The 26,346-nt window shown below is 47.6% G+C and overlaps 1 protein-coding gene across 4 annotated transcripts in view; it reads left to right on the top strand.

Annotated features, from left to right (window-relative positions):
- The window catches only part of NFIC (nuclear factor I C), a 301,802-nt gene that overhangs the window by 228,876 nt on the left and 46,580 nt on the right, over positions 1-26,346 (top strand). For 2 of the 4 annotated variants that reach the window (XM_085639057.1, XM_085639059.1), the window contains exons 4-7: positions 12,365-12,439; positions 16,159-16,251; positions 19,532-19,655; positions 22,646-22,767. In XM_085639057.1, coding sequence (XP_085495183.1) covers positions 12,365-12,439; positions 16,159-16,251; positions 19,532-19,655; positions 22,646-22,767 — 414 coding nt within the window. The remainder of the gene's footprint in view (positions 1-12,364; positions 12,440-16,158; positions 16,252-19,531; positions 19,656-22,645; positions 22,768-26,346) is intronic. The other 2 variants (XM_085639060.1, XM_085639058.1) reach the window with 1 other exon arrangement.

Below are 26,346 nucleotides of genomic sequence, written 5' to 3'. Positions count from 1 at the left end.
CAAACACAACAATTTGCGTCGGAGTGTTTAAACCCAATATGTAATCGGTAAGGGAGAGGATGTGGCATAACAGCCAGAGACTGACTTTGGAGCTGGGGAACCAGGTTTGAGTCTCGGCGTCGGCTGTGATTCTGGGCAAATCACTTACTCTCCCCGTGCCTACCCAAAAATGAATGTGTCTTTGTGTAACATAACTGGTGCTCATGTAAAGCAATCCAATACCTTCGGGTCGAGTTCACACTATATAAAACTGCAACAAAAAAATATATATATTAAATAAAAACAAGGACAACCTTTCGGTGATGACCACACGGAAGGATACACATTCTTGCCGCACCATAAACTGCTCGAAAAATTCGGGTTCCAGTTTTTTGGCAACTTTTACTAAAGTCATGGAAAGCACCGCCAAGGTTGCAAAGTTTTCCGCTTTGATGCTAGCTTGTGAAAATCTGGAGGGCTTGCGTCAATTATCCGTTTCCAGTTTGGGTGGGGTCGATTAGAGGGAATAATCTGCCCATAAGCTGAAAGAGTATATTGCAATCTGGAAAACAATTTGCAGGCAAAGTGAGACAGTGAAACTCCGCAACCTTCACATAGCACAAAAATCAAAGTTTGAAAACTTTGTAAGCAAAAAGAAAAAAAACAACTTTACGCATTCTGATCCAAAGTTATGAACACATCTTTGGAATCGTCAAAATAACCTGTAAGCATCTCTCTCTGAAGTAGGGGGTAGTGCTTATTTTGAGCTGGTGGTTCGAGGTGGCAGACACCAGCACTAATAGGTGGGGGACGTGTCTTATTTTTCACCATCAGACTTGAACTTAGAGCAAGAGAGAAGAACGAAAAGAGAGAAAAAAGCAGGAACAGAAATATAAGAAAATAGAGCCAAAGGGAGAAAGAAGCACTTAGAAAGAAAGAGCCTGCAAGTGTGAGATAAAGAGACCGGCAGTGTGGGGCTGTGGAAGAAAGAGGCATGAGGTGGAATCAAGACCAGACAGCCTTGGTGTTCATGAGATAAAGAGACAGACAGTGTAGGGCTGTAGACGAGAGAGGCATGAGGTGGAATCAAGACCAGGCAGCCTTGGTGTTCATGAGATAAAGAGACAGGAAGTGTAGGGGGTGGAAGAAAGAGGTATGAGGTGAAATCTAGACCAGGCAGCCTCGGTATTCATGAGATAAAGAGGCAGGAAGTGTACGGTGGTGGAAGAAAGAGGCATGGGGTGGAATTAAGACCAGGCAGCATCGGTATTCATGAGATAAAGAGACAGGAAGTGTAGGGGGTTGCAAGAAAGAGGCATGAGGTGGAATTAAGACCAGGCAGCCTCGGTATTCATGAGATAAAGACACAGGAAGTGCAGGATGATGGAAGAAAGCGGCATGAGGTGGAATCAAGACCAGGCAGCCTCAGTATGCATGAAATGAAGATACAGGAAGTGTAGGGTGGTGGTAGAAAGAGGCATGGGGTGGACTCAAGATGAGGAATCCTCGGTTTTCATGAGATAAAGAGACCGCGAGGAAGAAAGAGACACGAGGTTGAACCAAGGTGAGATAGCCTACCTAAGTGTTCAGCAACCATTGCACTCAGCTGCGCTGGTGGCGAGTGCTGAAGAAAAACTAAGACCCTTCAGCTATGCATAGGGGTCTCCGTACCATACCGCCCCCTGATGACGAAGACCTTGATAGCCAATGAGAAGCCTTCTTCCTGGATCGCAGTTGGCTCTTGTGTCAGCTTCTCGCGCAAGAGATGCCCTTACCACAGAATATATGACATTGCAACGCAAACAATTACAATGCATGCCTTTACAATACGGTTTTTACATCACAACTACCATTACATCGCATGATTTTACAACGCATGCCATTACAACGCATTTTTAAAAACTACCATTACAAGGCATACCATTACAATGCATACCATTGCAAGGCATAATACTTTTAGGGCAACAGGGGGTTAAGTGTTGGATAGTGTAGGGGTAAAAATTACTAGTCCCATGTACCCCCAAAACCCATACCCACCCTAGAACTAAAAAATCTCCATTACTTACCTTATAATGCGTTGTATTGGCATACGTTGTAATGGCAGGCGTTGTAGTGACATGCGTTGTAATGGCATGCGTTTTAATGGCCTGCGATGTAAAGGTAGTCGCGTTGTAACATCTGCGTTGTAAATGTAGTGCGTTGTAATGACTGCGTTGTAATGGTTGTTTCCCCTTACCACAGCCTGAGTGGGTCAAGCAAAGAGCAAGTAGTGGTCCAGGCTACAAGTTCCCTGGTGGTGCAGACACCCCCACCCCCTCTCCAAATGATGGGGATGGTTCTTGCGTCAGCATCCTTCGTGAGAGATGCCCTTGCCACAACCTGGGTGGTTCAAGCGCCTCTGTTTCAGCAGTGAGCTAGTACTGGTCCAGGCCATGAGGTCCCTGGTGGTCCAGACACCCCCTACCACCTCTCCAAGGGATGAGGATGGGTTGCGCCTGCACAGCAGGAGCACGCCAGGGGATGCAGAGGACGAGCCGGTGCCACTGGCGCAGAAACAGATGCAAAGACAGAGTGAATATTGAAATCGGCAGCCGCAGATTGAGAGCGCGGGGCTGGCACACAGCGCAGAGCAGACACCCAACATCTGCTTTGCACATTGTGCCCCTCGCCACACATCTGCCTGAGACAGCCACCACCTGCTCCTTGTTAGCATCCCAACCTCAGCAGACCAGTGAGGGAGGAAGGCGGTGTCCGCGTCTCCTCGGTTAAGGCATCCTCGGCAGACCTGCTTCAGAGAGATGTCTTCTGCGCCTCATCTGCCCCCTTCAGAAGGGGAGGCTTCAAGGGGCATCAATCTGCAGAGGCGGCTGTGTGCATAGTGAACAGTTATCAATAGGTTTCTGTAAGACACAGAGCAGGTACATGTGACGTGCAGGCTTCCCTCATATGCAGAACAGGTGCAGCAGAACTATGTGATGCGCAGACTTCGCTCATACACAGAGCAGGTACAGCAAAACCATGTGATGTGCAGGCTTCTCTCACACGCAGAGCAGGTACAGCAGAACCATGTGACTCGCAGGCTTCCCTCACACGCAGAGCAGGTACAGCAGAACTATGTGACGTGCAGGCTTCTCTCACACACAGAGCAGGTACAGCAGAACTATGTGACTCACAGGCTTCGCTCTCACACATAGCAGGTACAGCAGAACCATGTGACGAGCAGGCTTCTATCACACGCAGAGCAGGTACAGCAGAACCATGTGACCTGCAGGCTTCCCTCTCACACATAGCAGGTACAGCAGAACCATGTGATGCGCAGGCTTCTCTCATGCAGAGCAGGTACATCAGAACTATGTGACGCACAGGCTTCCCTCTCACACATAGCAGGTACAGCAGAACCATGTGATGCGCAGGCTTCTCACACGTAGAGCAAGTACAGCAGAACCATGTGACGTGCATGCTTCCCTCACACGCAGAGCAGGTACAGCAGAACTATGTGATGTGCAGGCTTCTCTTACACACAGAGCAGGTACAGCAGAACTATGTGACACACAGGCTTCGCTCTCGCACATAGCAGGTACAGCAGAACAATGTGACGCGCAGGCTTCTCTCACACGCAGAGCAGCTACAGCAGAACTATGTGACCTGCAGGCTTCTCTCGCGCAGAGCACGTACAGCAGAACCATGTGACCTGCAGGCTTCCCTCTCACACATAGCAAGTACAGCAGAACCATGTGACGCACAGGCTTCTCTCACGCAGAGCAGGTACATCAGAACTATGTGACACGCAGGCTTCTCTCACACGTAGAGCAGGTACAGCAGAACCATATGACGTGCAGGCTTCCTTGAAACGCAGAGCAGGTACAGCGGAACTATGTGACGCGCAGGCTTCCCTCTCACACATAGCAGGTACAGCAGAACTATGTGACGCGCAGGCTTCCCTCACACGCAGAGCAGGTACAGCGGAACTATGTGAAGCACAGGCTCCCCTCACACGCAGAACAGGTGCAGTAGAACTATGTGACGCGCAGGCTTCCCTCACACACAGAACAGGTACAGTAGAACTATGTGACGCGCAGGCTTCCCTCACACGCAGAACAGGTACAGTAGAACTATGTGACGCGCAGGCTTCCCTCACATGCAGAACAGGTACAGTAGAACTATGTGATGCGCAGGCTTCCCTCACACGCAGAACAGGTACAGTAGAACTAGGTGACCCGCAGGCTTCCCTCACACGCAGAACAGGTACAGTAGAACTATGTGATGCGCAGGCTTCCCTCACACGCAGAACAGGTACAGTAGAACTATGTGATGCGCAGGCTTCCCTCACACACAGAAGAGGTACAGTAGAACTATGTGACGCTCAGGCTTCCCTCACACACAGAACAGGTACAGTAGAACTATGTGACGTGCAGGCTTCCCTCACACGCAGAACAGGTACAGTAGAACCATGTGACGTGCAGGCTTCCCTCACGCACAGAGCAGGTCCAGCAGAACCATCAGTCATGCAGGCTTCAGTCACATTCTAATCAGGTAGAGTAGAACCATCAGTCATGCAGGCTTCCCTCACACACAGAACAAGTACAGCAGAATCATCAGATGGGCAGGCTTCCCTCATACACAGAGGTGGTTGTGCAGGCTTACATCACACACAGAACAGGTACAGCAGAAATATCTGACGCTTAGTGTTCAGCCATGCACAGAGCACGTACTACGGAACCATTAGATGTGCAGGCTTCCCTCACACGCAGAGCAGGAACAGCAGAACAACAGGAGCGAGGATAGCAGAACCAGCAATTGTGCAGGCTTCCCCCACAGACACAGCGGACACAGCCTGAGCAAAGGTAGTGCAAGCTCCCCTTAGATACAGAGCATATACTGTTTCACCGACTTCACTCGCAACTATGGACAGCTCGCCAATTCTGAGAGCAGTAGAAAGGCTTGAAGAGGATTCATATTCCCCTTTGACCACAAGTTTTTTTTACCAGTGGTGAGCTAAGAATGCTGAACAACCACAAATGACTAAAAAAAACAAACCTAAACAGGTTCAACCCACAGAATGATGTAGAATGGTTAGAAAGATGACTTCCAAAAATAGGGAACAGTTAATTAGTTTGCAAGACGTTGTCAATACATCGAGACACGTGAAACAGGTCCACCCTGCCCTTAATAGGATCACCCTGTCATGTTTACACCAAGGTCCAACGGGGTGTGGCGTGCTGCAAAGCAATGCAAGCACTCTTTGCAGGGAGCAAGAATTGATTTGATAATGATATGTGATGTGTTTTTCCAGTTCCAAGCCAAGGGTTCCAACACCAAAGCACGGCTCAGCCACTAGCATTGCTGAGACACAGCGGCCTGAAGAAGCGTAAACGTCTACTATTTGCTTCACCGTAGCTGTCCGTACAATGGAGGCGGGCCCGGAACTAGAAGCCTACATTATGTGCTTTACATAAGAGATCATTTATGTGTTCAGAATTGCTAATGGGAAATGCTGTTCCATACACTAGTAATTATCAGGCTACCTTGATCTCTGTGTTTGTCAATTATGTATCTGTTAACCCACAGGATTCCATTACGACAATTACTGAAATTAAGAGCTTAGTAGACGAGCCCCAAGGCGCCACTAATCTACCTAGTTATTAATCACCACTAACTAAGGATGTCTAATATCTCTGGTTAAGACGCCACCCTAAAATTGCTGGATTGTACTACTGAATATCAACCGCCGGAATATCACGGCAGAAGAATTTCGATGACGGCATATTGAGGGACGAAATATCGAAAGATAAGTGCATTTAGGGAAGTATAGATTTATTATTCCTCATTCCACATCTACTTGCCTTGAAGGTATATGTATCTCGTAGATACATATCTGTGGAGTTTGATATAGAAAATCTAGACTTACTGACCTGTTGATATTTTTTGTTTAAAATTTGTCCACCATATTGTGTCACATCGATATTCTGGGTCGATATTCAGAATGCACACCAAATTAAAGGTATTTGGTTTGTACTAAAAGAGGTGAACAGGAACTACAAGTGACAGTACAGCCTACTCCTATGAAAGAGTGCTTCCTGAACGGGTAAAAACAGATTTAGAGTAGGCGTGGCGTACTACTCCTACAAAGAAACTATGTAGCTTTAGTTTTGTTTTATCTTCCGGTGCTGCCCACTACCCTGATCACTTTCATAGCACAGCTTGCATCCACCGGAAGTGCAGAAAGCTCATATGGGATCTGTTATCGGTTCGGAACAGAGCGGTGGTCCCGGCTCTGCACCCACACCGTCTTCTATATTTGGTGGCGAGTGGGCATAGCTCTTGTTTTCTTGAGTTTTGATTTTTTGCAATTTTCTTTGGTGTCAGCAGGTCATGTAGCAGTTTTTACTGGTTTTTGCAGCCAAGGCATGCTGGACTGGTAGCATGCATTTGTGCTAAATTAAGATGAGTATTTGTAAGATATTACCCAGTTGGGGCGCGAGAAGGTTGCTTTTGGGGGTAAATCGCTGTCACCAGTGTCTCTTAAGATATGACCATTGCAATGTAGGGTTTGGTGGAAGACAGGCCTGGGTAGGAGTGCGGGTCTCCAAGGATGGCTAGGATTGTCAGGTGCTTGACGGCGGTGTTGTGGGTATTCTCCATAATTGTGTTGGGGGTCTTGCACATCATTGTGTTGGGGGTCTTGCACATAAATTGTGTTGCGGGTCTTGCCCCTAATTGTGTTGGGGGTCTTGCACATAACTGTGTTGGGGGTCTTGCACATAATTGTGTTGGAGGTCTTCACATAATTGTGTTGAGGGTCTTGCACATAATTGTGTTGAGGGTCTTCACATAATTGTGTTGGTGGTCTGGTCTTGCACATAATTGTGTTGAGGGTCTTGCACATAATTGTGTTGAGGGTCTTCACATAATTGTGTTGGGGGTCTTGCACATAATTGTGGTGGGGTTCTTGCACCTAAATTGTGTTGGGGGTCTTGCACATAATTGTGTTGAGGTTCTTGCACATAATTGTGTTAAGAGTCTTCACATAATTGTGTTGGTGGTCTGGTCTTGCACATAATTGTGTTGAGGTTCTTGCACATAATTGTGTTAAGGTTCTTGCACCTAAATTGTGTTGGGGGTCTTGCACATAATTGTGTTGAGGTTCTTGCAAATAATTGTGTTGAGGTTCTTGCACATGATTGTGTTGGTGGTCTTGCACATAATTGCATTGAGGTTCTTGCACCTAAATTGTGTTGAGGTTCTTGCACCTAAATTGTGTTGGGGGTATTGCACATAATTGTGTTGAGGTTCTTGAACCTAAATTGTGTTGGGGGTCTTGCACATAATTGTGTTGAGGTTCTTGAACCTAAATTGTGTTGGAAGTCTTGCACATAATTGTGTTGAGTTTCTTGCACATAATTGTCTTGAGGGTCTTTACATAATTGTGTTGGTGGTCTTGCACACAATTGTGTTGAGGTACGTGCACATAATTGTGTTGAGGTTCTTACACCTAAATTGTGTTGGGGTCTTGCACCTAATTGTGTTGAGGTTCTTGCACCTAAATTGTGTTGGGGGTCTTGCACATAATTGTGTTGAGGTTCTTGCACCTAAATTGTGTTGAGGGTTTTCACATAATTGTGTTGGGGTTCTTGCACCTAAATTGTGTTGAGGTTGTTGCTCCTAAATTGTGTTGGGGGTCTTGCACATAATTGTGTTGAGGTTCTTGCACCTAAATTGTGTTGGGGGTCTTGCACATAATTGTGTTGAGGCTCTTGCACCTAAATTGTGTTGGGGGTCTTGCACATAATTGTGTTGAGGTTATTGCACATAATTGTGTTGAGGTTCTTGCACATAATTGTGTTGAAGTTCTTGCACATAATTGTGTTGAGGTTCTTGCACATAATTGTGATGGGGTTCTTGCACCTACATTGTGTTGGGGGTCTGCACATAATTGTGTTGAGGTTCTTGCACACAATTGTGTTGAGGGTCTTTACATAATTGTGTTGGTGGTCTTGCACATAATTGTGTTGAGGTTCCTGCACCTGAATTGTGTTGGGGGTCTTGCACATAATTGTGTTGAGGTTCCTGCACATAATTGTGCTGAGGTTCTTGCACATAATTGTGTTGAGGTTCTTGCACCTAAATTGTGTTGGGGGTCTTGCACATAATTGTGTTGAGGTTCTTGCACATAATTGTGTTGAGGTTCTTGCACATAATTGTGTTGAAGTTCTTGCACCTAAATTGTGTTAGGGGTCTTGCATATAATTATGTTGAGGTTCTTGCACATAATTGTGTTGGGGGTCTTCACATACATGTGTTGGGGTCTTGCACATAATTGTGTTGAGGTTCTTGCACCTAAATTGTGTTGAGGTTCTTGCACATAATTGTATTGAGGTTCTTGCACCTAAATTGTGTTGGGGGTCTTGCACATAATTATGTTGAGGTTCTTGCACCTAAATTGTGTTGGTGGTCTTGCACATAATTGTGTTGAGGTTCTTGCACATAATTGCGTTGGGTTCTTGCACATAATTGTGTTGGGGTCTTGCACATAATTGTGTTGAGGTTCTTGCACATAATTGTGTTGGGGTTCTTGCACAAAATTGTGTTGTGGTTCTTGCACATAATTGTGTTGGGGGTCTTGTTCTTGCACATAATTGTGTTGGGTTCTTGCACATAATTGTGTTGGGTTCTTGCACATAATTGTGTTGAGGTTCTTGCACATAATTGTGTTGAGGTTCTTGCACATAATTGTGATGGGGTTATTGCACCTAAATTGTGTTGGGGGTCTGCACATAATTATGTTGAGGTTCTTGCACACAATTGTGTTGAGGGTCTTTACATAATTGTGTTGGTGGTCTTGCACATAATTGTGTTGAGGTTCTTGCACCTGAATTGTGTTGGGGGTCTTGCACATAATTGTGTTGAGGTTCTTGCACATAATTGTGTTGAAGTTCTTGCTCCTAAATTGTGTTGGGGTCTTGCATATAATTGTGTTGAGGTTCTTGCACATAATTGTGTTGGGGGTCTTCACATGATTGTGTTGGGGTCTTGCACATAATTGTGTTGGGGGTCTTGGACATAAATTGTGTTGGGGTCTTGGACATAATTCTGGTTCTAATCATATTCATCCAAGGGAGTGGCTGGGACATATTTTGTCAATGATTCGATATGCTGGTTTTCATTTAGTGTAATATTCCCCTTTCTTGAAATATTGATTTATTTCTGCAATAAAGTCATTCTACAATTTTTCTCAGACGGACCTCGAATACGAAAACCCGTCGTTTTTTATGAGCCCTGTGCAAGCACCTGTTTGTAATTACCAGCAGCAATAAAGTCCGAGGCCCAAACTGATTCCAGCAGGTTCCATTTATTGGGGCGACAGTCGCCCAGTAAATACCGAGACTCGCATATTTTCGCGCTTAAAAATGGGAAGTTGTAGTTACAGATAATTATGGCACGGGGAGAATTCCTACCTGGGCGCGATCATTATGAAATAAACAAGGTTGGATTCAAAAGCAGCCAGGGCAGAAAAATACCCAGGCCTTTCTCTCTCTTCCGTTCCCTATTTCTCTTTTTCTCTCTTTTGTTTTTTTCTTTCTTTCGCCCTACTTTCTCTATGCCTGCTGCAATAAACCCAGGACCACTGGAATAATGCGGCAAGGGAGGACCACATTATACGGCAGGGTTTACTAAATTATGCGGCAAGAGAATGCAAATTTTGCAGTATAATGCGGCACATTTTATGATAGTATCACTTCATTGTTGTGTCATTTGAACACATTTTAACACTGTCTGGACAAAGGTTTCACCGCATTAGTACTAGTTTACCACCCAAATACAGCGATATGCAGGGCACAAGTCCTAAAAAAAGAAGTGGGGGGACGCCGACGTCACGACAGGAAGTGGCGTCACGAAAGGTGGCTTGCACCATCCGACTCATTGCCTCCCCTCGCTCATCCCTTGGATGCGATTGCATCAGAGAAGCCAGCACGTGAGCAGCGTTCTGAATGAGCGCCGATCTCGCCCCAGAGAGGCCAAAGAGTGAATGTGTGGCTCCATTTGCTCCAATTATTGAGCTCCCTGGGAAATAAGTGGGGGGACGCCGTCCACCCGCGTGGTACCCCGACTCGAGCCCTGGTGATATGTGACTGGAAGGTGAACAGTAAACCTTTGCAGAGTGCCTTCCATTGCACAGCAAGAAGCATTGCCAAATTTTTAGTAACTTTTGATCCATTTGAGCAACAAATTATTTTTTGTGTTAAAATATGCAAATTATGCAGCAGATGATGGATTGTGTGGCAGATGCGGCAATTCCAATATTATGCGAAAAACACAGCGGCTGCAGAATCACATAATTCTAGCGGCCCTGAATTGAACCCATGGAACTGAGCGGTCTTTTTGAAGGCTCTGAGTCCTCAAAAATAGACCTCCACAGGTTCTGGCTGCTCCCCCGCCCACCCTCACCAGCCCTGGCCAAAAGTCTGAAGGGTTAAATGACCAGTTCGGCCCATAGTGGCAGTCTCGATCGATGCCATATAGGTATATATCATCATATTTGATGTGGGAAAGAATCATTTAACAGGTTAATGTGTCCAGAGTTTACCACAATAGGACACATAATACCTGTTTCAGGCCCTTCCCCTCTGTTTACTCAAGGTAATTTTAAGTAACCTAACCATCCAGTGCCAGTGGTATCTAGAGAGGGGGGGTGGTATGAGAGACAAGAACAGCCAAACAACTAAGATCTATTTACAAATGGGCCTGCATGGGGTGGGGTACTTACCACACAAGAAAATACCCTTCCCCTGGGGTGAGGTTTTTACTAGGTGCTTGACATGTCTACAAGTCTGAGTACTGCCAAGAATAAATGGTTATGACTTGTGAAATTGGTGCATGCCAAGGGACGCATGCATTGGATTGTACCAAGTCCTTTTTTTTTTACCATAGTAAATTTTAGCCGCTTTGAACATCTGAAATGTAATTGGGGAAAATTGCAAGGGGTGCATTGTTTATCTCTCAACCTATAATTCCACTCCCGCTGTTCGCACAGAGAACTGAGTTAAGCACCATAGACATATTCAGGACCTACGACTCCACTCGAATATGGTACAGTCTAAATTTTAAATCCCCTGGTCGGCCAAGGTGGAAAGAGGTAAGACCTAATGGGGAGCGGCAAAGTTGGGTCTGGACTCATAAAACTGTTTGCTGAGAGCGGTTTATGAGGCCATCTTTTCTGGTTTTATCAACCGGTATCTTTAATAAGAATTATAGTAAAGACATATAAAATATTATTAGGGATTTTTGAAAACTCCAAGTATCATCAATGTCAGGATAAGCCCCAAGGCAGATCTATGTCGATCGTTGAACCTCAGGTGATAGATACCAAAACTAGCGTCATTTTTTATCTATAATCTTGATTATGTTTTTAGACATTCAGAGAAAAAAACTGGCTAGGCTTGTTAAGATATTTGTAACTTTGAGCCTTTTTACAGATAATAAAGACATGATTGGGTTAAAAACTTCAATGCTGGTTAAAAATGCAACATCTTACTTCTCATAGTAAATATCCTTTGATTATTAAGTTATACAAAAATGTTCATAGCATTAGTAGCTAAATCTGACAATCTGTGGCAAATAGTCTGAGGAGCTGTTGGCTAGTAATTTGATGTGCAGGCTTCCATTGATTACATACAAATAGTAGTCCTGCCCGCCATCTTGAAACTGTGACATCACGAAACAGGTTGGTTCTGCTCGGTCCTTAATTCGAACTTGTGGTTGCCGATGGGGTGCCTACACACTAATTTTCAGGGTCCAACACTTGGTTCCTTCATCAAATTTTGACCCTGAGCAAAAGAGAGAAAAACCCAAAAAGGAGAAAGAAGGGGGAAGAAAAAGATGGAAAACAGTGGCAAAGGGAGAAAGCAGGGATGTAAAACAACCTGCAACACTGCGATAAACATGTAGGTGGTGGATTCAAGAGGTGTGAGGTGGAATCAAGACTACGCAGCCTTTAAATTCGGCACCCGGACGTTCGATCGCACAAGGGATGCGGGCCTCTGAGCAAAGCTTTGGGACTTATTGTTTTACAAATAAGGCGCTTGTTTTACTACGCTCTTATCCATCTATACACGTGAGAATAATAAAATCTTGTTGTTCAAGGTGCATAGAGATCAAAGCTAATTTAAGACATCTGTTGCCCATCTGCCCTCATATTAAGATGTTCTGGACACAAATCTTTGATGAAGTGGCTCTTAAAATCTGAGAGGCTGTTACTGGAACGTACACACCAGGTTTTTTGTAAGGTCATCTGAGGATTTTCAAGTCCGAACTCCATACACTTGTATCCCTCAGTTTCCTTCTCTAAGGAACTCGCGACTCACTCACGTAACTCTTTCTCTTTCAGAGACGACGGACTTCCAGGAGAGCTTCATGACGTCCGGTGTCTTCAGCGTGACAGAACTTATCCAGGTGTCACGGAGTGAGTATCTCAGACCACCATCTCTTAACACGCGCCACGCAAGCCAACGTTCACCATAACCGAGCTGGGCTGGATTCATAGAGAATTCAAACATCTATGCTCCATAAACTTATGCCTACATTGTGCATGCTTGTGAATGAGTGCACCATGGACATCTCCGTAAGTCACACATCTCCAGGCTTACTTATGGTCCATGGAGTGCAAAGCAACAGATTTTCCAAATGCAGACAATGCGTTGAAGTAAACATGGCGCAAATGTTCAAATAGTAAAATAAATTGTGTTATTTTCTAGAGGGATTTTTTTTCTCCATGGCAAAACCCCTTCACCTGCACCCCATAAAATATAGGGTTGTGCCCAATACTGTCCAATTCAAGAAGATAAAATACATTCTCTTTCCAGAAATAATTTCCCATGGTGGGAAAGAAGCCTATAAAAATGTGGAGAACATCCTCAAACCTACGAGTTAGTGAGTCTTCACAAACTTATGAATGAAAAACTGACCCAGGGCCCCCCTTTACTACACCCTGGTCACAGATTTACTGGAATAGGCAGTTTGATTCACTGACCTATTTTTCCACAAAACCAAATCTGATGGGTGCCACCAAATATGCATGAATTCTTATAATGTGAATTAGGGATTATCAGTGATTATTCCCTGCTGCCAGATAATGTTGCCAAGCGCTGCTATTGGTTTTCCATGCTGCCACTCAGATTACGCCGCCTGCATTTGTTCATGTTGGGTGGGACATCTGACTGCAGGGCGGTCAGGGAAGTGAAACTACCATGGCCTCCGGCAAACTCCAGGAAGTTGGCACGACTTCATCCAACTTCATAGACATCGGAAATCACTTTTCATGCCCTTACCTGACAGTACCAACCCTGTTTGGATCACTTCCCAGGGTGCCTGGAAGTAAAGATGCTGCAATTACAGAAACCACTGGGTCTCTGTGGTCATCGCTTCAAGGGTGTGCATGGGGAACATTTCAGACTCGGCTCGAAGTGCAAAACGGATCCACCACCCTCTCTCGCTATCAGCCATTTAAGCTTAATAAATAAAAAAACAAACTCCGACCCGCTTGCTCCACAATGACCCCTCGACTACTATCTGGTGGAGAACCAATTGTCTCACAGCATCTTCAAGACCTGCCACACTGGCCCTGCCACTGACCTTTCCCTCTAGTACCTACTCCCAGATCAGGCGGTTCCACCTCCCCTGCCTGAACACAGCTCCATGCGTTGTATCAAAAATCTGGATTTTGGCTCATTTGATGGCCCATTTCACACACGCCACTTTCATTTTGTGCGCGTACACAGAGTAATTACAACACAGCGTGCTAAGCATTATTCAGCGAGTGCTCAGAATTGCTACGGTATACAAGATGTGAGTAGTAGTGTTAGGTGTGGTTGAGGGGTCTTCAAGCCGACGAGCCTTTCTTGGGGTTCTGCGTGCTGGCTGGAGCCACTGATCAGGACTTTAGTCCAGATTATCTAGGTCAAAGTTCATCTATTAAGACCGAGGCAAGTTCCCTACCAGGAGCGGATGATCTCACTGAAAGTTTAGTTATAAGAGTGTTTCTGGGCAGCCAGGACCTTACAAATATGGGGGTGCACACTTCTGAAACTTAATCTCTGCAACATTGTGGGGCCTATTCACAAAGGCATTTTATGGAGGGGAAATAGCGCTGCAGTAGGTCACATCCTGCCTCTCCCACCCCTACTGGGTGGAGGACTCGGCCATGAGTGCATAGATCTCCGCACACAGAGGTCGCAGTTTTAGTAGTAAAAGTGGGAGGGGCAAGGGGAAGTGGGTGGAGAACGGGGAATATTTACTACTGTGGCTACTTGAATGGAAGGTGGTTTTGAGAAACCTAATGAGGTGTCTAGAGAGGGAATTAAAATACAGAGCACACCCAAAAATAAGGACAGTTTCAATTCACAAAATTTACAACAACAACTTGCACAATAGTATTACTGACAAAATAAAAACACAAATCTACTCCATCAAGCCTTGGAGTAAGTGAAACACCACACATGGCCAATTACTGGTACTGCAACACACTCACATTAAATCAGCTTAAAAGGAGTAACACACTAGCACCACATGGGGAATAAATAATATAACATATATTTATTTAAAGATACACTTTAAGTATTTTAATGAAAGTCAGTGTTACAACAAGTACTTGATAATTGTTTTCTAATATTGTTATTAATTATTTTAAATTTAAAACTGTTTTATAATAAATTATAACTTTTTGATGTCATTTATTTTAATTGGGTAGAATATTATAATCATTCACATTTTTATAATGTGCAAGTATTACAATACATATCCTATAACCAAGAATCAAGAACATTCAACTCACCTCATACTGCAAATAGAGTGGCTGGATATAAAAAAAATGAAAATCTAATAAAAGTATAAATATTTTTCATTAAACATTTTAAAAAATTAAAAAATAAGATAGAAGTAAGGTAATGCACGCCACGTCAGGGGTGGTAAGCGCTATATAAATGCAATTTAATATGCAATTTAATACAGATATTGCACACATGCGTCACATACATTCACCACACCTGATACTGCATGGAGGAAATGACTTACACACCCCTAATCAACACCTGTAAGTCAGTGCAGCATATACAGTCCACTAATGCTGCATGTAGGCCGACCTTGCAGCTCCTCCTCAGTGAAGCTCCTGTTCCTCCTAAGTGTGGTAGGTGCACCTTAGATTCTAAAACGGGTCTGTGCATCCTGGGAGTGCAGGCACCCTTGTGAAAGAGGCGTTGGGTAAGGTTGTTAATTCTTTTTTGTTTGTTTTTTGCTTAATAGATGTGAGTTGAGTGAGTTCCTAGTCTGCTTGTGGTGCTTCCCTATTCCCTTTTATTCAAAGATCTCCACCCTTGAAGTTTCCTTTTGTGAATAGGCCCCCTTGTCCTTAACTTTTTTAAACAAAACTTGGCAGCTCCATGCGATGCAAAGCTGGCAAACATTTAAAAAAGAGAGTGTCAGAGGGTCCTTTGTGGCAGCGTTAATGTATCACTTCTTAAGTCACTTCAGTCTGAGTCCAGCCTACAGGCAGCCATTTTCTTCACGATAAATAAAAGTATGGTACACAGTTCTTCAACTTAAAGCCCTGCACATCTTGGGCAGGTAAACCAGCTTCTCTAAGTAAAGTAAACTTCTCCTAGGGTGAAGTTGGGAATTTTTCCTGTCAAGTGTGTTTTTGACTCATTTGGCTAAACCCTATGAGGTGGGGACTGAAAACCAAAAGCAGCCATGGCCAAAACAGTTAAATCAATCCTGGCTTGGACTGAGCGAGGGAGGGCAGTGAAAGCTCGTCCAAATAGTGGATATTATGACACCATTTTTAAACTATACTGGCGAAGCGCGTTCAGGACTGGGGGATGGCAGCACATGCTGGTCTAAAGTAGCCACCTTGCTTGCCCCCCACCAGGGAAATGCCAGGTGTCCAACTGGCCAGTCTGACCCTCACCCCACAAGGGGCTCCTGGAAACCAGTCCTCACCGCGCTAGTTATGCACCCACACCTTCACTCATCCACCGCAGATGCTCTCTACTGCCCCCTCCTGGGCGTGGCTCTCTTTAGTGGGTGTGGCTTGTAATTGATGAGTTATCTAAGCGTTTCTTGACCACCTCTCTCTCTCTCTCTCTCTCTCTCTCTCTCTGTTTCTACTTCTCTCTTCTCCTCATCCAGTAGGTTTACAAGAGTCCCTACCGAGATGGGGGGAGGGGGGACGGACAGTCAGTTCCTGGCTGGGATATCACTGGCCTGACGCGGGAGCAAAATGTAAGATGATAAACACGTCATTCAAATATTCACATACTAGTCCTTGTCATACAGCAGCAAGCAGTGGCTGCCTGACTCTTGTACAGACAGACAGACAGGCACTGAGACTCCGGCACCAGCTCAGAGGAAAGAAGCATTCCTCCGTGGCCCACTCCTGCAGACTAATGTAACCCAGTCCACTCTGCCTGCCTGACACCAGCACAGAGGGGCCCATCCACCTGTCTGACACCAGCACATACTGACAGAGCCTCTCTTCCTGCCTGACACCAGCACACACTGACAGGGTCCTCTTCCTGCCTGACACCAACAGACACTGACAGAGCCCCTCTTCCTGCCTGACACCAGCAGACACTGACAGAGCCCCTCTTCCTGCCTGACACCAGCACACACTGACAGGGCCCTCTTCCTGCCTGACACCAGCACACACTGACAGAGCCCCTCTTCCTGCCTGACACCAACACACACTGACAGGGCCCTCTTCCTGCCTGACACCAGCACACACTGACAGGGCCCTCTTCCTGCCTGACACCAGCACACACTGACAGGGCCCTCTTCCTGCCTGACACCAGCACACACTGACAGGGCCCTCTTCCTGCCTGACACCAGCACACACTGACAGGGCCCTCTTCCTGCCTGACACCAGCACACACTGACAGACTCCTCTTCCTGCCTGACACCAGCACACACTGACAGAGCCCCTCCACCTGCCTGACACCAGCACACACTGACAGAGCCCCTCTTCCTGCCTGACACCAGCACACACTGACAGAGCCCTCTTCCTGCCTGACACCAGCACACACTGACAGAGCCCCTCTTCCTGCCGACACCAGCACACACTGACAGAGCCTCTCTTCCTGCCTGACACCAGCACACACTGACAGCGCCCCTCCACCTGCCTGACACCAGCACACACTGACAGAGCCCCTCTTCCTACCTGACACCAGCACACACTGACAGCGCCCTCTTCCTGCCTGACACAGCACACACTGACAGAGCCCCTCTTCCTGTCTGACACCAGCACACACTGACAGACTCCTCTTCCTGCCTGACACCAGCACACACTCACAGAGCCTCTTTTCCTGCATGACACCAGCACACACTGACAGACTCCTCTTCCTGCCTGACACCAGCACACACTCACAGAGCCCCTCTTCCTGCCTGACACCAGCACACACTGACAGAGCCCCTCTTCCTGCCTGACACCAGCACACACTGACAGGGCCCCTCTTCCTGCCTGACACCAGCACACACTGACAGGGCCCTCTTCCTGCCTGACACCAGCACACACTGACAGACTCCTCTTCCTGCCTGACACCAGCACACACTGACAGGGCCCTCTTCCTGCCTGACACCAGCACACACTGACAGAGCCCCTCTTCCTGCCTGACACCAGCACACACTGACAGGGCCCTCTTCCTGCCTGACACCAGCACACACTGACAGAGCCCCTCTTCCTGCCTGACACCAGCACACACTGACAGGGCCCCTCTTCCTGCCTGACACCAGCACACACTGACAGGGCCCTCTTCCTGCCTGACACCAGCACACACTGACAGGGCCCTCTTCCTGCCTGACACCAGCACACACTGACAGACTCCTCTTCCTGCCTGACACCAGCCCACACTGACAGAGCCTCTCTTCCTGCCTGACACCAGCACACACTGACAGGGCCCTCTTCCTGCCTGACACCAGCACACACTGACAGAGCCCCTCTTCCTGCCTGACACCAGCAGACACTGACAGAGCCCCTCTTCCTGCCTGACACCAGCACACACTGACAGACTCCTCTTCCTGCCTGACACCAGCACACACTGACAGACTCCTCTTCCTGCCTGACACCAGCACACACTGACAGAGCCTCTCTTCCTGCCTGACACCAGCACACACTGACAGGGCCCTCTTCCTGCCTGACACCAGCACACACTGACAGGGCCCTCTTCCTGCCTGACACCAGCACACACTGACAGAGCCCCTCCACCTGCCTGACACCAGCACACACTGACAGAGCCCCTCTTCCTACCTGACACCAGCACACACTGACAGCGCCCTCTTCCTGCCTGACACAGCACACACTGACAGAGCCCCTCTTCCTGTCTGACACCAGCACACACTGACAGACTCCTCTTCCTGCCTGACACCAGCACACACTCACAGAGCCTCTTTTCCTGCATGACACCAGCACACACTGACAGACTCCTCTTCCTGCCTGACACCAGCACACACTCACAGAGCCCCTCTTCCTGCCTGACACCAGCACACACTGACAGAGCCCCTCTTCCTGCCTGACACCAGCACACACTGACAGGGCCCCTCTTCCTGCCTGACACCAGCACACACTGACAGGGCCCTCTTCCTGCCTGACACCAGCACACACTGACAGACTCCTCTTCCTGCCTGACACCAGCACACACTGACAGGGCCCTCTTCCTGCCTGACACCAGCACACACTGACAGAGCCCCTCTTCCTGCCTGACACCAGCACACACTGACAGGGCCCTCTTCCTGCCTGACACCAGCACACACTGACAGAGCCCCTCTTCCTGCCTGACACCAGCACACACTGACAGGGCCCCTCTTCCTGCCTGACACCAGCACACACTGACAGGGCCCTCTTCCTGCCTGACACCAGCACACACTGACAGAGCCCCTCTTCCTGTCTGACACCAGCACACACTGACAGACTCCTCTTCCTGCCTGACACCAGCACACACGCACAGAGCCTCTTTTCCTGCATGACACCAGCACACACTGACAGACTCCTCTTCCTGCCTGACACCAGCACACACTCACAGAGCCCCTCTTCCTGCCTGACACCAGCACACACTGACAGGGCCCCTCTTCCTGCCTGACACTCACTCCTGCTGGGGTTCATCTCTTCTTGACATTATCACAGACAGGGCGGTCCTTTCTTCCTGCCTGGCACCGGCACAGACTGGCAGGGCCTCCCTGGAGAGGACCTTTGCTGCCTGGCGCTCTGTGTGCCGGGTACTAGCACAGATTAGGAAGGGCCAGTGCTGCCTGGCACAGACTGGCAGCGCCTCCCAGCAGCACTTAAGAAGGAGGAGGCTCTAAGTGCCTGGCTGAAAGTGCCGACTCATAGAGGTCCTCCGGCAGACTGGCAGGGCCCTCCCCTACCAATCCTCCGGTGCCCCCTGTAGCTTCCACTTGCCTGCTCAGAGCCCCTTGCCCCCCAGTGCCCCCCCCCCCCTTATTACCTGTTGTTCACTCTGTCCTCTCTTGGTGACATATCTCCAAATAACACATGTCCCTTTGTTTGCAGCGCCTGTCGTGACTGGTGGCGGGCCCAACTTCTCCCTGGGGGAGCTGCAGGGGCACCTGGCCTATGACCTGAACCCCTCCAGCACAGGCATGAGGAGAACGTTACCCAGCACTTCCTCCAGTGGGTGAGTACCGGTGATGCTGGGGGGCTCAGGGGTGCAGTGGGCCCTGCGAGAGCTGCTCCACGAGGCCAGGACTTGTGACCTCTGGGAGCTGGTTTCCTAGAGTGTATTTCTGCCTTCTTTTGGCTCTCACTTCCATGTGATCTATTAATTCTGCACTGAAGTTCTGTTGTTTGTGTGTGTTCCTCCAAAGCGCCTAGAGACCCACTGTGGGTAAGTGGTAGCTATTTACACGCACTAGGTAAGTCAGTCAGATAGCAGTTAGTGCTGTGTCGCTCTGACTGTTGTTGGTGTGGCCTTATTATATCTGTTGTTTTTGTGGTGTGATTCTGACGTTCTGGACACAGTTGGCAACAGTTTTTCTGAGGGCAAATTCGACTGAACCCCAATAGACTCAGTGTCTTGAAGTTCCATTCTGACTGTTGTTGGTTTGTGTCTCCCAGTAGCTTTGTTTTCTGCAGGACTATCTGATTGTCCTTGTCTTGTGGTTCCTAAGTTACCCTTTTCTACGGTGTAACTTTCACTGTTGCTAGCTTGTGCTTTCCATCAGCTGCTGCTCTTTGCAGTTTAATTCAGACTGTATGTGGTTTTTTCCCCGTCAGCCTTTGTTTATTGCAGGTTCGTTGTGAATATTGTTGACTTCTGACAACCAATAACTATTGTTTTCTCCGGTGCAAGTCCAACTGTTGTTGGCTTGGGTTTTGTGGTAGCCATTACTTCCTGTAGAGTCATTCTGCTGGTCTGAGGCTTGTGACTGTCGGTGCCAGTTTGTGCAGTCTTGCCTTCTGCTTCCTCACAGATACTTCATTGTCGAGGGTGTCTGTGACTGTTGTTGGTTTGCGCTTTCCAACCACTGCTTCATTTTGCAGGGTATTCCCCATCATCTATTTTCTGCAGTTTAATTGTGAATGTTGATGGCTGACCATGAGTCCCATCAGCTCTTGTTGCGTCAGTGCAGTTCTGAATGTTCATGGCTTATGTTTGCCACAGTTACATGTTTCTGCAGTGTAACTCTGGCTGTTCTTGGTTTCTGGTTTCTAACAACTGCTGCTTGTTTGAATGTGCTTCTGACTGTATGTGGCTTCTTTTCCTTATTAGCTGGGGTTTTAAGCAGTGTAATTGTGAATGTTGTTGGTTCATAGTTCCTAGAACCTGATGTATTCTGCAGGGTCATTCTAACGGTTCTCGGCTTGTGATTGCTCATGGTTGTCTTTATATACAGTGGAATTCTGGCTGTTCTTGGCTTATGGTTCCACATAGAATCCTTTTTCTGCAGTATAAATCTTTCTCTTGTTGGCTTCTGATTTCTAGTAACTGGGGCTTTTTCCAGTGCTATTCTTCCACATTAGTTTCTGTTATTTGCAGTATCATTGTGTATATCGTTGACTCGTGATTCTCAATAGCTGTTTTTTCTGCCGTGCGATTCTGACTGTTCCTGGCTAGTGATTGGCCGTGGCTGCCCCTTTGGGCATTGTCATTCTGGTTCTCTTTGCTTGCGATTTCAGATTGATGCATTTTTTCTGCACTGTAGTTGGCTTCTGGTTTCTAACAGCTGCTGCTTTTTGCAGTGTAATTACTAGACACTTAATTCTGGTGGTGTCCGCCATGTTTTTCCCCTCAGAGCTGTTTTCTTAACAGTTATACTGTGAATGTTGCTGTATTGTGATCCATGAAAGTTGGTGTTTTGTTTTCTGTAGTGTTTTGACAGAGGTATGTGATCCCTGGCAGCTGCATTGCTCTACAGTAACATTCTGATTGTTACTTGCGACAACTCTTGGCAGCTGCGATTTTCTGAAATGTAATGCTGAATGTTGATGGCCTGTGATAATATTGGGTGTTATTTTGGGGGTGTAAAGTTGGCTTATGGTTTCCCAGTATTTGTTGTTTTTTGCAGTATTACTCTGACAGTTGATGAATTGTTGTTGTGGCCTAGATTCCTGCCATGAATCTCTTTGGTTGCTTTTCATGGCAGAGGGTGTCCAACTGTTGTTACTTTGAGGAATCTCTATTTTCTAATGACTGCTTTTTAATCCTGATTGTAGCTGCCTTGTTGGCTTGCAGTCCCTGAGACTTTCTATTTTCCGGGGTTTAATTCTGTCTGCTATTGACCCGTGATAGCTGCACATTCGTTTGCAGTGTCATTCTGACTGTTATTACCTTGTGATTCTTTGCTGCAGCGGTTTTCTACATTGTAATTTTGACTGTCCTGTGAATGTGGCTCTCACCAGCTGCTTTGTCTGCAGTATAGTGTTGATTGTTTTTGTCTTGTTGTTCTCGGTTACTGATTTGTTCTGAGGTTATATTCGGACTTGTCTTGTGGTTTCCAGTCTCTGCTGTTCTCTCCAGTGTAATTGTGACTGTTCTGGGATTGTTGCGGCTCTCAATAACTTCTATTCTCTGCAGTTTTATTTTAATTGTTATCGTCATGTAGTTCTTGGTTGCAGAATTGTTCTGAGGTTAAATTCTGACTTGTCTGGTGGTTTCCAGTCTCTGCTGTTCTCTACAATGTAATTGTGACTGTTGTGGACTTGTGGTTTTCAGTTGCTGCTGTTTTCTACTATTTACCTTTGTCAGTTATTGTCTTGTGGTTCCTGGAAGCTGCTGTATTGTGTAGTTCAGTTCTGAATCTTCTTGTTTTGTGGTTCCCTGTATTTGCTGTTCTCTGCAGTGTGTTTACAGCTGTTATTGTGTGAATAATGAGTTATAATCCATGGTTGCTGTTATTTTCTGCTGTTCAAGTTTGACTGCAGTTATTTCATGGTAGCTGCTGTTTTCTGCAATGTCCTTTTGACTGTTCTCGGTCCTGATTGCTGCTGTCAGGTGATGGGTTACTCTGACCATTGTTGACTTGTGATCCCGGTGCTTTCTGCCCTATAACATTGGTGGTTGCAAGCTTGTTGTCCCCACAGGCGTTGTTCGAGTGTTTCAGTGAGTCCATTTTTTAGCTTCCTCTATGTGATTCTGATTGGTTGAACCTGTTTGTTGTCTTTCAGGAGTAAACGACACAAGTCCGGCTCCATGGAAGACGACATTGACACGAGTCCAGGTGGTGAATACTACACTTCCCCCAGCTCACCCACAAGCAGTCGAAACTGGACCGAGGACATGGAGGGAGGTATGTACAACCGGGGCGGTGAGTGCACTTCCGGGTCACCTAGGCAGGAAGCCTTTTGAGGAGGAAGCTGACCATAAGGCTGTGCGACTGGCGACGCTGTACGCTCTGTGGGTGCGTGGCTTCCACCTGCGCCTTCTGAACATTATAGAGGGCTTGTACTCTCACGTAGCCCTGCGCTTGGATGTCTTTTGTTACTAAATTCCAGGTACTCTCTCTTACCTCTATGTCTTTGTCTTGTGTGTGTAAACTGTGTAGGACAAGGTCCAACTACTGTCCCTTTTACTCATGGGAGGTATACCTGGTTGGGGAAGGGGGGGGGGGGGTCTCCCTGTTCCCTCCTGTTTTTTATGAAGAATCTTGATGTGATCTCAGTAGGACCACCACCCACCATCTGCTCATGTATGAACTGTGTTACTGTAAACTCTCCAGGACAGGGTACTATTCCCTGTCACCGCTGCGCCTGTCTGCCTTGTGTTACTCTATGCGGGGTAGGACAGGGGTATCCGCCGCAACAGGCCTTTCAGGGGGTCCCCATTAGCTCTGCTGCCTCTGTGACCTGTTTTAAGGTTATCACTGCAGGGGACCCCCACGTGCCCTTAGAAAGGGTCTGGTTTTTAAGATCATAGTGAAGTTGCGCAGACCCCTGGTGTTGCCAAATGCGGGTTGCGTGACTTGGCAATCACTGCTTAGCCGATGGGGTGTGATGTGAAGTTTGAGGCAGGTACATATCACACACACACACTCACTTTTCAGGGCTCCCCCACACCTCTAGTGCCTGGATAGCTTGTCTTCCTGGAAGATTTGCCCGGTGTTACACCACATACTGCTTGGTAAGACCTCTTGTAAGATAGGTCGTCAAGAGGGGTCCACTCTCACACACCGGGCCTGTATGACCACTATTAGGGTAAGCTCTCCAGAGCCCCCCTCACACACTGTCCCTCTCTGACGCTTGTGACTGTAAGCTCCGGGAGAGGGGTCCCTCTTTCGCACACTGGGGGGCCTGCATGACGTCTGTGACTGTATCCTCTGGGGGGGGGGGGGGGCTCTCACAGACTGGGCCTGGGTGACGTCTGTGAATGCATGCTCTGGGAGGGGGGGCTCCCTCTTTCGCACACTGGGGGGCCTGCATGACGTCTGTGACTGTATCCTCTGGAAGGGGGGAGCTCTCACAAGCTGGGCCTGTATGACGTCTGTGAATGTCAGCTCTGGGAGGGGGGGTTCCCTCCCTCACAGACTGGGCCTGTGTGAGTTCTGTGACTGTAAGCTCTGGGAGGGGGAGCTCCCTCTCTCGCACACTGGGGGGTCTGCATGACGTCTGTGACTGTATCCTCTGGAGGGGGCTCTCACACACTGGGCCTGTATGACGTATGTGACTGTCAGCTCTGGAAGGGGGAGTTCCCTCCCTCACAGACTGGGTCTGTGTGACGTCTGTGACGTATGCTCTGGGAGGGGGGCTCCCTCTCTCGCACACTGGGGGGCCTGCATGACGTCTGTGACTGTATTCTCTGGGAGGGGGGAGCTCACACACACTGGGCCTGTATGGCGTCTGTGACTATCAGCTCTGGGAGGGGGGTTCCCTCCCTCACAGACTGGGCCTGTGTGACTTCTTTGACTATAAATAAGTTCTCAGAGGGGGCCTCCCTCTCTCACACACCGGGCCTGTATGGCGTCTGTGACTGTAAGCTCTGGGAGGGGGTCTACCTCACATACTCTGTGCCTGTAGGACTTGTGTGACTGTAAGCTCTGCTGGGGTCTTGCTGTCTCGCACACTGACCCTGTATGAATCCTGTAAATGTAAGCTAATCTGGGAATCCGCCTCACACACACTGGGCAGTCTGGGCCTGTATGACGTCTGTGACTGTAAGCTTGGGAGGGGGGTCCCCTCTCTTGCACACTGGGCCTGTATGAATTCTATGACTGAACCCTCAGAGGGGGTCTTCCTCCCTCACACTCTGCGCCTGTATGACTTCTGTGACCGTAAGATCTGGGAGGGGGGTTCCCTCTCACACAGTGGGTCTGTATGATTTCTGTGACTGTAAGCTTTGGGAGGGGGTCTCCCTCACACACTGAGCCTGTATGCCTTCTGTGGCCGTCAGCTCTGTGAGGGAGCCACCTCCCTCTGACTCGATGACTCTGGGAGTGGGGGTTCCCTCACACACACACTGGGCGGGTATATTATGATATAAGGCCGCGCTGCTTCTAGTGATGACGCGTGTTTGGGTAATGTTGCACTGCACAGAATACATGTGTCTATCACAATATCTGCATTAACTCGTTTGGTTCCGAGACAGGTGTTTTTCCCTCTCCATTAACCCCTTCCCTCCCCGGCCCTCCGAAGTCGGAGTCCGCCGCTTCCCGCAGCTGCCAGTCGATCTTGGAGAAAAGCGTTCTTTTAACTTGTTCTTTCCTTTCTCTTCCTGTCTAGACAGCCCTAATTAGCTCTTCATTAAGGCCCGAAAAGTCGTGGGGAGGGCCGCCGACTCTTTAGGCTAATTAAGTCGTGGTCCCCCCGCCTTGGCAGGCTGGGGTAGGGCTGAGCCGGGCGGGGGGTCGGCATTGGGAGGGGAGGGGTGCGCGGCCGAATCCCCCCCCCCCCCCCCTCTATTTCCCTCTAATCGCCTTTCTCGTATAAATTCCTTTAGTTCTCCCTTTTTGTCGTGCAAATTAATCTCTCCTTGACACCCCCTCCCCTCCCAATCAAACGTTCAGTCTAAATACAAAAGTTAATTATTTTGTTTCAAGGGATGGGGGTGGGGCGGGGGAGACGGGCAGTTTTGGCCCTGAGAGGGCGTGTGAGCGGGCATTTATTGTAGTTAACTGACTGAACCGTGGAGGGGCCTGGTGGCGGGAGGGGAGGACGTTCAACAGAGCTCTCGTGTTTCCCACATTCATTCCTAAGTAGCTCTTTCACGCCAAGTTTCTTTTCTTTGCATTCTGGGAATTGTAGTTCTGTTTGTTTCATTATAAAATCACAACTACCGGTCCAGCAAAACAAAAACCTGACCTTGATGAGCTGCTCACGAACCGAGCTGGGAAACTTGAGAGCTCTCGTTTAATTAAATGCCAAAGATTGATTAATGAATAGATTTTCGGTTTTATATAATGCGGACCATACCGGTTGGATGCTTGAGTGCGCTACAATTGAGAAACAAAATACGATTCTTGATATGTTGCCAAATATGGCCTACAAATAGAAATTTCAGCTCGGACATGTCAGGTGTATGTCAAAGCGCTTTACAGTGGTTAGAGGATATGAGCTTTATGAGAGGCGCACAAATATTTAAAAGATACGTATTTACTCCTTAAAATAGGAAACACACAGTTCACATTTTTATGGACCCGCTCTGTTGAAATATTCAAACTAAATTCTGAACCACCTGGCTCCTCGTGATAGCGAGCAGAAGTCACTGTAGGATCATTTTAAAGGAAGCTATCTATAGGGTCGAGAAAATGTGTAGTTAGTGGGCAGGTGAAACGCATGCCCATCTCCCTCGCCTGATGGCTAGCCTGTACCAGATATAATAGCGTAATATTCAGGGTTCAATGGGTCCCTCAGGGATCCGGACCCCGGTGCCACTG

Source organism: Triturus cristatus, chromosome 12 (assembly GCF_964204655.1).
Source record: "Triturus cristatus chromosome 12, aTriCri1.1, whole genome shotgun sequence".
Lineage (NCBI taxonomy): Eukaryota > Metazoa > Chordata > Amphibia > Caudata > Salamandridae > Triturus > Triturus cristatus.
Note: the sequence above shows the minus strand (reverse complement) of the source record. Positions and strands in the feature narration are given on the sequence as shown.